This window comes from Artemia franciscana, chromosome 15, assembly GCF_032884065.1.
Source record: "Artemia franciscana chromosome 15, ASM3288406v1, whole genome shotgun sequence".
NCBI classification, from domain to species: domain Eukaryota; kingdom Metazoa; phylum Arthropoda; class Branchiopoda; order Anostraca; family Artemiidae; genus Artemia; species Artemia franciscana.
The window spans coordinates 12,297,588-12,310,995 of record NC_088877.1 but is presented as its reverse complement, the minus strand read 5'-3'; the positions used below and the strand labels follow the sequence as shown (position 1 = coordinate 12,310,995).

General features: G+C 34.9%; 1 protein-coding gene across 1 annotated transcript in view; it reads right to left on the bottom strand.

The window, feature by feature from the left end:
* Nucleotides 1-4,433, bottom strand: part of LOC136036057 (sphingomyelin phosphodiesterase-like) — a 75,397-nt gene extending 70,964 nt beyond the window's left edge. Inside the window, exon 1 of the mRNA XM_065718011.1 lies at nucleotides 4,195-4,433. Coding sequence (XP_065574083.1) covers nucleotides 4,195-4,246 — 52 coding nt within the window. The 5' untranslated portion in view covers nucleotides 4,247-4,433. The remainder of the gene's footprint in view (nucleotides 1-4,194) is intronic.
* Nucleotides 4,434-13,408: the final 8,975 nt, after the last annotated feature.

Sequence of the window (13,408 nt, the reverse complement as noted above, 5' to 3'; positions counted from 1 at the left end):
TTCGTCCCACGAACGAAATCGGCACACAGAATTTATCATGAATGAAACCAGTTTTACGAGGAGAAAAATCAGTGTGCAAGTTTCAAGAAGTGAAAAAACAGCATGCAACAAGTTTCACGAATATAAAAGAGCCCAAAACAAGTTCCACAGACAAAAATTAGCATGTAACATTTTCCATTAAAAAACCAGTTTCACGAAGACAAAAATTACTGTATAAATATTACGAAGAGAGAATTCAACCTGTAACAGGTTTAACGAACAAAAAATCAGCAAGCAGAAAATTCCAAAAAAAAATTTTGAACTTGCTGCGTTCTTGTTTATTGTTCGTCCCAAAAACAAAAATCAACAAACAGCATGTTTCATGAATAAAACCAGTTTCACGAGGAGAAAAATCAGTGTGTAAGTTTCAAGAAGTTGAAAAACAGCATGCAACAAGTTTCACGAATAAAAATAAGCCCACAAAAAGTTCCACGGACAAAAATCAGCATGTAATATTTTCCAGTAACAAAATCAGTTTCACGAAGAGAAAAATTAATGTATAAGTTTCTCGAAGAGAAAAATCAACCTGTAACAGGTTTAATGAAAAAAAAATCAGTAAGCAGCAAATTCCAGAAAAAAATCAGAACTTGCTGGGTTCTTACGTATTGTTCGTCCCACAAACGAAAAGCAGCACACAACATGTTTCAAGAATAAAACCAATTTCACGAAGAGAAAAAATCAGTGTACAAGTTTCAAGAAGGGAAAAATCAGCATGTAATAAGTTTCAGAAACAAAAAATTCAACACACAACAAGTTTCGCAAATGAAATCAGCAAGCAACAAGTTCCATGAACAAACTCAGTTTCAAGAGGAGATTAATTGATGTATAAGAGTTAAATCAAACTATAAAGAGTTTCACAAACAGAAAATCAGCACGCATCAACTCAAATCAAAAATCAACACGCAACTAGCTCCTTGAACAAAATAAACTTCACGAGGAGAAAAATGAATGTAAAAGGGTTGCAAAGAGAGAAATCAGCATGGAAGTTGTCTCACGAAAAAAATCAGTACGCAACAAGTTCCAAGAAGAAAATTAGTTTCACAAGGAGAAAAATCAATAAAAAATTTCGCGAGGAGAAAAATCAACATGTAACAACGAACAAAATCACATCCAACAAGTTCCACGAAGAAAAAAAGCACTCTAAAAGTTCGAACATAAATCATACGAACATAAATCTACGAACATACGAACATACGAACATAAATCAGCACATACGAACATAAATCAGCACACTACAATTTCTATGAACAAAATCAGTTCTTGGTATGAAAAATCAAAGTACATGTTTTGACTACAAGAAAAATCAATATACAATAAGTTTCACGAACAAAAATGAGCACGCAAAAAGTTCCATGAACAATAATAAGCCTGCAATATGTTCAATTTGAATGTTTATCCTTCCAATGTACTGGTCGAAAACGTATAATAAACTAGTTATTGTCAATGCTCATCATAGATTACCAAAAAGGCAGCCTCATAAAAAAATCATAAAATTGACAAATTTTGGAGCGAAATCGAAATTTTGGAATCGGGGGGAACAAGTGTGGAATCTAGAACTTGTTCAACCAGAGCAAGCTTTGGATATTGAGTCGGAGGGGGGCATAGTGGGACCTGGATTTGGTTTAACCAGGATGGAAACCGGCAGAACTGGAAATGCCATATTAAGAAAATATCTGGAAAATGTCTTAGGAATGATATTTCGTATTATAGGATTGACACAGGGGCATTAATATGTTGTCACGGTGACATGAATTGCCGTAAGGGTAATAACGTTGAGGGGTGGCTCAGGGTGCGTTGTGCCACCCAAAGTGCGACACAGTGACGTGAATTGCTTCGACAGACATGTTCTACCGCTTAAAGCTAAGGTTGGAGGTGTTAAAAGAATTTTTCAGGAGTGGGAGGACTGAAACCTAGCATTCAGTCAAAGAAATGAGAAATTTTCATTAAGACCTATAAGAAAAATTCTTAAAATGTTTTAAATTTATCTCTAATTACAATCCTACCCCATTGGAATTGCTTGCTAAGGGGGGTTCACAGTGGCATGAGTATGCACAGCCTTTGGTAAAAAACATAGTATTTTCATCAAAACCTCTAAAAAACCTCTTAATTTGGTTTAAATTTATCTCTAAAAACAGACCTCCCCCTGGAACTGGTTGATAGCGAGTCCCCATTGGAATTGGATTCTATGGACCCTGGTGCAATCGCTCGCTAGGGTCCCATTGAAGTTGCATTTTAGGACCCAGGTGGATTTGGATGTTGGGAAGCCCTGCTCGAATTACTCACAAGTGGGCTTGACCAGCCTCATATTGTCATGGTGGAGTGAAATAAGCATAATCGTGGCTCAAAGACACGTGGCGTTTCCATTTAAACCTCTCAGAAATACCTCTTAATATGGCTTAAATTAACCTCTAGGCCCTAAAGGCCTCCCCCCTTGGAATTGGTTGCTAGGAGGACTGTCTTTCTTTAATTCACACTTGTTTTTGTCTGTATTTTATCGTATATCATATTTTTTCACGTTTGGTTTTTCCATTTGTTGAGTTTTTACTGATTTTTCTTTGATTTTATGGTTATTTTTGCTTTTGTTTAGTTTTTTATAGACTTTATCACGTTCTGTTTTTCCTGTTTGTTGAGTTTTAACTGCTTTTTCTGTGACTTCCTAATTTCATAACGATTTTGTATTAATAAAGTTGGTATGTACAAAGGCCTTAACTCTTTAGATTACTTGTTCCTGGATAAAATTTCAATACATAATCGTTTTACGCTAGTAAACATATAGAACCAATGCTATGTAACATTTGCTATGTAACTCAACCTATTTAGATCACGTTAAAAAATTGATAGCGCAGTGATAGGGAGGTGTATGTAATATAGCAAAAATCAATATGATTGGGGCGCTTGTGCCCTCATATGGAAAGGGTTGAAAACATGCGAACCATTTAATCCTTCGAATCCCTTCTAAGCTTAACATGAGCCTAAAATCTTTGGAATATAAGAAATCCCTCAGAAAAACGCATTGAAAGATAAAATCTAATAAAGTATTTCGTAACACTCACGTGTGCATCGTCATTACGTAATACCCGATTGTCTGTCCTCCATAGTTACAAACGGGTATCCCCCAAAGGCCCTGAATAAGCCGAAGTCATTTACAAATACGTCATCCTCAATATAAGTAAACATTTCCTTATTACTTAATAACCAATGAAACCATGAAACGTCTTAAAAAGCGTCTTGTCGGTGAAATTGGCTGCCAGGCTCCGTTTTAATTGCCCATTAAGGCCCCTGTTGAATTGGAGGCTAGGGCCTCCAGTGGTTCGATTAGGGCCCCTGATCAAATTTGTTGCTAAGCCCCCACCCTTAACAAGTCTCGTAAGTCGCCGTAACAAGTCCTGTTATGGACCAGCCAAGCCCTATTATGTACATTCAAAAATAAACAAACCCTATTACATAACAATCATAAGTAAACTTTTACCATAACGTAAAATTCACACGAATCTCTTAGAAAACATTCCCTATGACGCAATTAACACCCGCTGCCTGTTGTGGAATGAAGGGATAGGGATATCACAAAAACCAGTGAGGCATCACTACTGACTGGAACACTTTAGTAGAAATAGATGCTCATGGGGCTTTGAAATTAAAAGTGTAGAAAGAATAGACACGATCTAAGTATCCTAAGTATAATTCCTTGAGCTTAAAGTGTCTGCAAATGGTACGTACCAGAAAATATAAATAACGGTACTTGTGTATTAGCTAGTACGCACTCAATAGGTTACATTGCCACAAACCTCATTTAGTTTGCAATGTATAGTGATAGAAAATAGTGTCTGACCATGGATGTTCAAATTAAGATATGGGATTTGCCAAAGACTAAAGAAGAGGTAATTAGATTTTTACAGGATGTTGCCCAAAATAAAACCGTGCGCCAATGCACACAACATGACTTTAGATGAGAATGTGAACGTGCGACTTTAATAGTTTAATAGTTAATAGTAATTAAACTATTAAAAGTTTAGACTAAGTCATGTTTGAAAAAGGTCAGCCTAACTTCACTTCTTGAGCTTGTACTAAATAATGCACAAGTACCAAAAATAACAATATAGAATATTATGTACATCCTACGTTATAGCAGAGGAAGTGTAAGAAAAAACGCCTTACCAAATATGGCGAAGGAAAATAAGAGAATTCCCCTGAAATATTTCACTTTCATTTTGCTTATTGCTGTTGGGATGATCAATTGTTTTTGAATTGTGATACAATAACCTTATCACATATAGTTATTTTCGTCCATCAGCAAAACTACTTTTCTGTAAACACTTTGATTTGAGAAATTGATATAAATATCAACGTAAGATAAAATGACCTATGCAAACACTGGTTCTTTAATTTGATTCAGTAATTTCCTGTCTTCAGCATCTTCAATATCATGGGAATAATTTCTTAGACAATGTTGCCTTTCCTTTTGTAGAACGAAACAAAAACATTGAAAAATAATTAAAACTTTTAATTCTTGGAAGACGTTGATTTTTGGCAACTGAAATGGCTAGTGCCATCATCCATGCCATCATCACACTACGAACACAATCATCAAAGTGTCATCCACATCATAATCAACACTAGTGCAATACTAGTGCCACTATTGACGTAGTATCTTGTGGCTTTATGAAAAAGTTTTAGTAATGCTATTGGATTCAAATTAAAATACAACTGTAAATGATAATTAATTATCATTTATCGTTTTCAAAGAATATCTTAAGTCAAAAACTTGCCTGTTTACAATTGCCCTTGGTTGGTTTGGAGAAATATTGGCAAGTTGAAAAAGATAATTTTGAGGACCACATCGACCTGCCATAACAAAGAATAAAACCAAAGAAAAAGGAGAAAGGGGTTTTATAAGACCGACGAAAATACTAGACAGAATAAAACGCATTTTAAATGGACAACCGTTAGACCAAACAGCGAGAACCAATAAAAAAAAACCTAAGAACCAAACAGCCCGAAATTGGAAAAGTTAAAAATTGAAAAGCCAACGAGCCTCCAATTAACAGAACCTCCGTACAATTAAAATTCCGTGCAATTCAACCCTAATTAACTGAGCCCTCACTCAACTGAGCATACATGGAAATGATACCTATTTAACTCAACACCCGTTTTAACTCAACCCTACTTAACACGACCCTTGTTTAACACGTTCTAGTCTAACTCAACCCTCATGTATCTCAGCTGCCATTTAAATTAAGCCCTGTTTAACTCAACTCTCATATAATTCAACTCACGATTCAAATTAAGCCTTGTTTAGCTCAACCCTCCCGTAACTCAGACCCACATAAATTGAACCCTATGTAACTCAACTCAACCACAGGCCTACGACAAAGTTTAAACTAGCGCTTAGTAGAAGCTCAAAATTCGCTTTTTTGCTTCGTTCCTTGGTTCAAACTTGGTTTAGACGTCTGGCTAGCCCCAGAACTTTTCCAAGTTGAAAGAAACTTGCAAAAATGGGTTTATTGTCAATATTAATATTGCAATAAACCAATATTTACAACTCGTTACCATGTGCCGTCTTATAGCATTGCCGTATCTCGATTACAGCAAGTTCAAGAACCTTACTCATACAGGATACCCTCCCCATCTTCCCGAGCAGATTAGCATATTAATGCGGTATTTAGTTACACTACAATTATTTCCACAATACGAGGGTAGCTGTCACCTCGCAGCACTCGTAATGCATACTTTGTCTAAATATACTCCAATTGGGAGGTTAGAGAGGTAGCTTTATGAAGTGGGAGGGTAACTTAAACTGTCTTTTTAGGTGCTGAATTGTAGATTTGACATTACAACATATGATGGCACCTAACCTCATAACTAACAGCTATAATATGTATTTGGGGTGACTGCCAATTATGACATAATTAGTTTGTAACATACAGTCAGGGCTCAGATGTCAAATTACACACTTCATCACAGGAAGGGATTTATTTAAGCGAGGGAATGAGGAACTATTCCTAACCTTTATAAGGACGCTATATGAAAAATATACAAAATGTAGGAGAAACTCCAGAGCGTTGTGGATATGTAGTTCTACCTTAGTTGCGGCAGTAGTATCTCTTGCACCCACGTCAAAATCTCGATTAGCCTCCGTCCCCTGTCTCCCGAAAATTTTCAGGCCAAATTTTAACAAAGTCTACAATTACTAACACAAATTTAATTCATTAACAAAATTTCCATTTATTTTAAATCTGACTTTTCTAGCTTTAGGGTCTGCAAAATGATATAATATTTCGTTCTAATTGATTGTTTCTAACTCTTCACGTTTTACAGTCATTAACTTTAAATCATTTAGTTGCTCCTGGAACAAAGTCAATCTGATGTATATTAATATTAATTTAAGTTTACTAAACGATCACTCATTACTGGTCACCGACACCGAAGTCGCTAATAATATTTGATAGGCAACTCTTACGATTGCGAAAACCCCTTCATCTTCGTTTTGCACAATTAATTCTAACAACATTAAAATTAATTAAATTTGGTCTACTTACTTTTATTTTCAAAGAATGGTAGTGAAGATATGGGAAAAATAAAATTTCGGATTCAATTTGCTCATACTGACGGCCAACTCTGTCATCTACTTTATTTTCATTAAAACAAAATAAAAAAATACAAAATGATTATCAGTTAGATTATTTATTTAAAATTCCCCGCCTTTAAAATTTCAGCAACTGCGGTAAGTGTCTCCTATGTCTTCCCTTAAAGCCACCTCCGTTCTAAAATTTACAAAAAAATAAAAGCCAAGAAACCTATTGGTTTGTTAAAACAACTCTAAAATCCAACACACGTTTCTATATATAATGAAAAAAAGAAAAATAAATCCAAACTATTTTAACTACTATTTCATCTAAGGTTTGACTTGAACAACAAATCAAAGAAAATTGTGGAATCTTTTTATAGTAACGGCTCAAATTTCCCCCAAAAAAGTGGAAGATGCTCTTTTGGGGCGGAGGCTGGAATAGTTTCGAAACCAAATTCCCAGAAATATTTTTTCCTAATTAAAAAAAATTTAAATTTTCAAAAAAAATGGCCTCTTCATTTAAACCTTTCTAACCAAGCTAATATTTTCTTATGTTTTGTAAATAAACTGAAAAAAAACACAAATTTAACGTCTCCTAAATTTTAAAAAATACATTTTGTTCCCCCCCCCCCCCCCAAACCACTAAACTTTCGTTAACTGATACCATTGTTCATCGCAATGCGAAGGTCACTTAGTATAACACGGCAAAAACTAAGATCTGATTCTGAAATTTAATCACTAAAACCAGGATCCTGTTGTTACATAGAGGTCCATTTTTAGTAGTGGAGATTAAACTAGACCCTAAAAAATCTTTTTGTGCCATCTCCTTTTTAAAATGAGTCAAATCAAAGTCGTTCAAGCTAGGAAATCTGAGGAACGGGCCCCGGGCGTACCATAATTTAGGGCCCGTTTCGGCAACATAAGTCACAACAGGGATAGGGACTGAAGAGAACGAAAGAAAGAGAAAAAGCACTAGGTGGGACAGGGCTGCAACCAGGACTTCTGTTTGGAGGGGCGAGGGTTATCTCAACAAAAATTTTTAAAAAACAATAAAAATTTGATTGTATATATTTTTTACTTTTGCGGGAACCAGATACAGTTTTCGGGGGGGGGGGGATACATCCAGCACTCCAATGGATACAGGCCTAGAGCAGGATAAAGAGACGAAGAGAGGAATGGATGAAGAATTAAGAAATTTATTCTATTAATAGAGAAAGAGATGGAGGTGGAGAGAAAGAGAAAGAGAAAGAGAAAGAGAAAGAGAAAGAGAAAGAGAGAGAGAGAGGGGGGGAGATTAAAGACATGAGGACAGAGTAATGCATTGTCAAGAAAAGTAACTTTCTCAAACCCATGGCCCTAGATTATCAGGAGAAGGCTACTTTAAAAAAACAAAATATTAATAAGTGTTATCTTTCAATAGTGACAAAATATATGTAGCCATAGGAAAGTGACGTTTTCATACATTTTCTACCCAAGTCGAAATATTAGCCCAAAAATCTGATATCGCGGCAGCTAGATAAAAGTAAAATATGATTTTAAATAGTTTAAATTTAACATAGATTTTAAATAGTATAAAAGTAAAACTTAATAGTAAATTTAAAAGTTTAAAATATGAAACACTTTTAAATAAATTTAAGTGTCATATCATGGCGCATTCGTGGTGCAACTTGCGTTTATTTATTTTGAAGAATAAAACTGTATTGACCAATCAGAATCAGAGATAAAAAAAACATTATTCGACAGATGGGGGAAAAAATTAAGCTGAGTTAGAAGAATAGATTTCCGTGCGACAGGCGGGATTGAACCTATACACCCACAGTTGGAGAGTACGGCCATAACCGCTGCGCTATCGCACGGTAACAAAATTGGTAAATTTTCTAATAGTTCACTCACTTTCTTTTATAATGGCTGATGTATATACACTTATACACTTCTTAGCATAGTCAACAACAGACTTGAGATTATATTTATATCAATGGACAGTTCAAGAATGAAATGATATTATTTCGGTAGGAATGAAGAATAAGATGACAAACAAAATGGGTGTAATCAAAACATTTAATGCTATCCTTCCGTCAAAACTTGTCTCAGTGCCATTCTGCCCCCCCCCCCTCTAATACCTGGATAAGTATGTAGGAAAAATTAAAAGTTTACTGATTTTTCATTTTATGGTTTCACAAATTGCCATTAAGAATCAATAGTTGAAAAGATATAATTTCAAAGTAAATAAAATAAAAAACTGATTTGCCTGTAAACATGACGTAGGCACCTTACCTGTTTTTTGCTGTTCTTTTTTTCATTACAGCCATGAAAAAAGGATCCATCCACGTTGTTAATATTAAACAAATTGTTGTTAAACAAAATAATAAACAAGATTGTTGCGTCACTCTAAAAATTGGGATTTTGATACCAATAGCTATATCAAAAGAATTTGATTTTAATGCTGATTTTAAATATATAAGTTTCATCAAGGTTAGTCGAGGTTAGCCTGAGAAAATTTGCCTTATTTTAGAAAATAGGGGGAAACAAGTTTCAAGTTCCTATCTACAAAAACGTGGAATTTTGTATTTTTGCCAGAGGGCAGATCACGGATTCGGGTTTATTTGTTTTTTTGTTTTTTTATGATATTTTTAAAGGGGTGATCGTATCGACCCAGTGGTCCTAGAATATTGCGAGAGGGCTCATTCTAACGGAAATGAAAAGTTCTAGTGCTCTCTTTAAGTGACCACAGAAAAGGAGGGTATTTCGTCCCCCTCCCACGCTAATTATTTTCCCAAAGTCACTGGATCGAAATTCTGAGATAGCCATTTTCTTCAGCGTAGTCGAAAAACTTTATAACTGTGTCTTTGGGGATAACTTATTCCCCCACAATCCCCATGGGAGGGGCTACAAGTTATAAACATTGACCAGTGCTTACATATAGTAATGGTTATTTGGAAGTGTACAGGCGATTTCAGGGGGATTTTTGGTTGGGGGGGAGGTTGAGAAGAGGGGGATATGTTAGGGGAACTATCGAACTTTCCTTTGAGGAATTTGTCATCGAGAAGAAAATTTCCATAAAGGGAGCGCAGGATTTTCTATCATTATTTAAAAAAACTAATGAAAAAATAAATATGAAAAAAAAATTTCAACTGGAAGTAAGGAGCAGCATCAAAAATTAAAACGAACATAAATTATTACGCATGTGATGGGCTCACCTCCTCCTATTACCTCGCTCTTTACGCTAAAGTATATTTAGTAATATCAGCTATTTATTCTACGGCTTTTGTGATTCAGGGGTCATTCTTAAGAAATTGGGAAAAAATCTAAGCTTTAGTGTAAAGAGCAAGTTACTGACGAGGGAGTGAACCCCCTCAGATACGTAATAGAAACATGATAATACAGAAGTTTGTTACGTAAGCTAATTTGTAGGTTACGTATGTCTTTTACTAATAAAAACATTCGTAAAAAATTAAAAGTTCTAGTTGCCTTTTTAAGTAGCCAAAAAATCGGAGGGCAACTAGGCCTCCTCTCCCGCTCCTTGTTTTCTCAAAATCATTCAATCAAATACTATAAGAAAGCCATTTAGCCAAAAAAATAAATATACAAATTTCGTTTTAATTATTCATCTGCGGAGAGCCAAAATCAAAACATGCATTGATTCAAAAACGTTCAGAAATTAAATAAAAAAAAACAAAGTTTTATTAATGCAAAGCAAGGAGTGACATTAAAACTTAAAACGAGCAGAAATTACTTCGTATATGAAAGAGACTGCTTCTTCTTCAACACCCCGCTCTTTACGCTAATGTTTTTTTTTAACTGTTTTAAAAGTAGAGTTCAGAGAAAAAGTCAAACTTTAGCGTAAAGAGCGGGGCGTTGATGAGGAAGCAGCTCCTTTCATATACGGTGTAATTTCAGTTCGTTTTAAGTTTTATTGTCGCTCCTTACTTTCCGTTAAAAAAAAGTTATATTTATTTACTTAATAAAGAAATTCCATATTGGATGGCAGATTGTAGGAGATAGAGACAAACTTGACGTTTAGATTTTGGTGGTGCGAATCAATGCAATTTATTTTTTAAATATTTCGTCTTCATTATAGTTTTCTTTGGCCTGTCTGCCTAAGACTTTATAATTGCCCGGGATACATTTGGGTATTTCCGTAGTAGTTTTATGTTAAATCCATCAAGGAATGCTGAGGAGCAGGGGGTTGTTAAACTAAATTTATCAAAAATATATGCATCTAAGCTGTCACATTGGCGTATATGTAATATATTGCTATATATACAAAATAACTTAATAAACAAGAATTTAAAATGTCTTCCTTTCGTTTTTACTTGTTTTAAATGTTCTACCTAGATATATAAAGGGGGAGGTGCACCCCCTTGCACTCCAATTACAGCACTAGGGTCTAGTGTCATTTTTAAGAGTAATGAGAGATTAGAGGCCAAGCAGCCTTTCTCTCAAGGTCATTCATTTTCCAAACACATCCGGTCAAAATTTTGAAACGGCCATTTTATTCCGCATAATAAAAGGGTACATCAACTATGGTTTTGGGGGTGTTAGGCATGTCAACTCCCATAACTATACAATTGGCCCATTGTACTTTAAAACTTAATATTGCTTTAAAAAATCAAAAGGCATTATGTTAAGTGGTTGTCAACAAGACACCTCAGCAATATATCGAGAACGACTGGGGGCATTAAGTTGAAAGTTTTGGAGATACTACTATTACTGCTTCTGTTCTTACAATTTAAATAAATAAAAAAAATGTAAGAGTATTGTGATTGTCAAAGAGCAGAGATAGAATCTTTCGGGAATAACATACATTTTTATTTTTCTGGTCAATTTCAGAATCTTATTTTTCAGATCAACTTCAAAAATCCGACAAATATTCTAAGGTTCATAATTTTTAATAGATAACACTAAACTTGATGAATCCTGCAAATCCTTGATGAATCCACTAACACACTTCGGTGTTTATTGTCATAAAAATCACGTGAAAAACCACGATGTCTTTCATTAAACTTCTTTCTTGGCGAATGTCCACTTTGGGGTGCTACATTACGAGCACCCCTGAATTGAATTGTTATAGAATTCAACAGCTATACCAAGCTGTTTCGATAATTACAGATAGAATCTATAAGAGAGTCAAGCCTTTAGTTCAGGATAAGAAACATCCGACCAGAAAAAATGAGGTTTTTTTTTAGGCATGTAGGCAGAAAAGGAAAATTAAAGATTTCAGGCTATTTAAACCAACTGACTCATTGGATCAGGAAACGAATTTGTGCAGGCTAGCTGAATATAGGAAATTAAGGTCAGATTGTAATATGGCTGAAAGAGTTAAAAAGAGAGAGAGGCAGATGAAGACTAATGAGGAAATTATGAGACCTTTTTGGCCTGCCGGAGATGTGGAATGAAGCAAAATGCCCAATTGGTGAAGGCGTGTCAGTATGGAAGGAAGTCCAGCAAACCCTAAATGACCAAGAAATCCAAGAGTGGCAAGCTCATAAGGACTAATCTATGTCTTCGAGGATCACTCCCAAGCTAATAACTGTAAGGGGGAAGAGGTTTATTTTGAATTTGGGTTTAATAAAGAGGATTTGAGGGTATAGTTTGGACTTAGGTGAGAGAAGGAAATTTTGGGAAAGTTTAGGCTGGAGGCTGGTCCCTAATTTTGGCCTTATATGTGGATGCGTGAATAAAAACTTATTTCATTTTGTATCCGAGTGTGAAGAGCTGTCTGGGTTGGGGAATGAATGTTTTGGACGAGTGTTTGGGGGTGAATGGTGGTAAAATGAGTGGATTGCTGAGAAGAACGCGTGTGCTATTCAACAGTTGTGTAAGTTTCTTCATTTAGGGATTAAACATAGGGAATCATTTTTGAGGGGATAGCCTGTTACAGTTTTTAGGTTTTGACTTTTATAATGATTGGTGTTTGTTGGTTAATATGTTGAGCCTTGGTGTGTTGCTTTTTTATTTCTTTTTTTGTCTTTCGTTTTTCTTTTTCTTTTCACTTTTTTGATTTATATTATCTAAAGTTGAATTTTGTTCCTGAACTTTGTTTGCAGACTATATTGTGTGTTGCTATGGCCCCTGGGCTTTTTGCAATAAACTTTATCACAAATACAAAAGAGAGAATAATGAGGACTTTTTCTCCCAAGTTTGTGAACGAACAAAACCTATTTGAATATTTCGGCCCTATATCTAAGGGCCGTCTTCAGCAAGGAAAATAATAAACAATAACATACTTACAATAAAAGTTCTCCGTTAAAAATCCATCTTTTTAAGATAGCCTAGTAAAATAAAAAGTTACTCATCCGTATTTGTATTATGGAAAGGCGGTGTGGTCTTCATCATTATCTTATCTTATTAAAAGAATTGGCTTGTTATGCTGATTCTAAATATATAAATTCATAAAGTTTAACGATACCCATCTAAAGTTACGCGCCTGAGAAAATTTTTCTGACTCTGAAAACAGGACTACCCTTAAGGCTAATGGTCTTTTTTGTTCCCGCCCAATTTCTGAAACAGATTCTAAGAATCTTAATAACGCCACTGCTAGTATCTATTCGATAGCAAACTCGTTTATGAGACTTGACAAAAACATAAACAAGTGGGAGAAAAAAACAAAAGATGTTTGTTTAGCAAAAGCACGTTAGATTCTACGGAGATTAATTTAAATGAACAGGTTATGTAAAAGAAAATATACCCACTGCTGAGCTAAAAATAGTGTTTTCTTTTGCACATCAATTTAAAGGGTAATCCTATATTTTTTCGCTCAGAGATTTTGATTCGATTTGCATTGAATGCAAATGGTAGAACTTG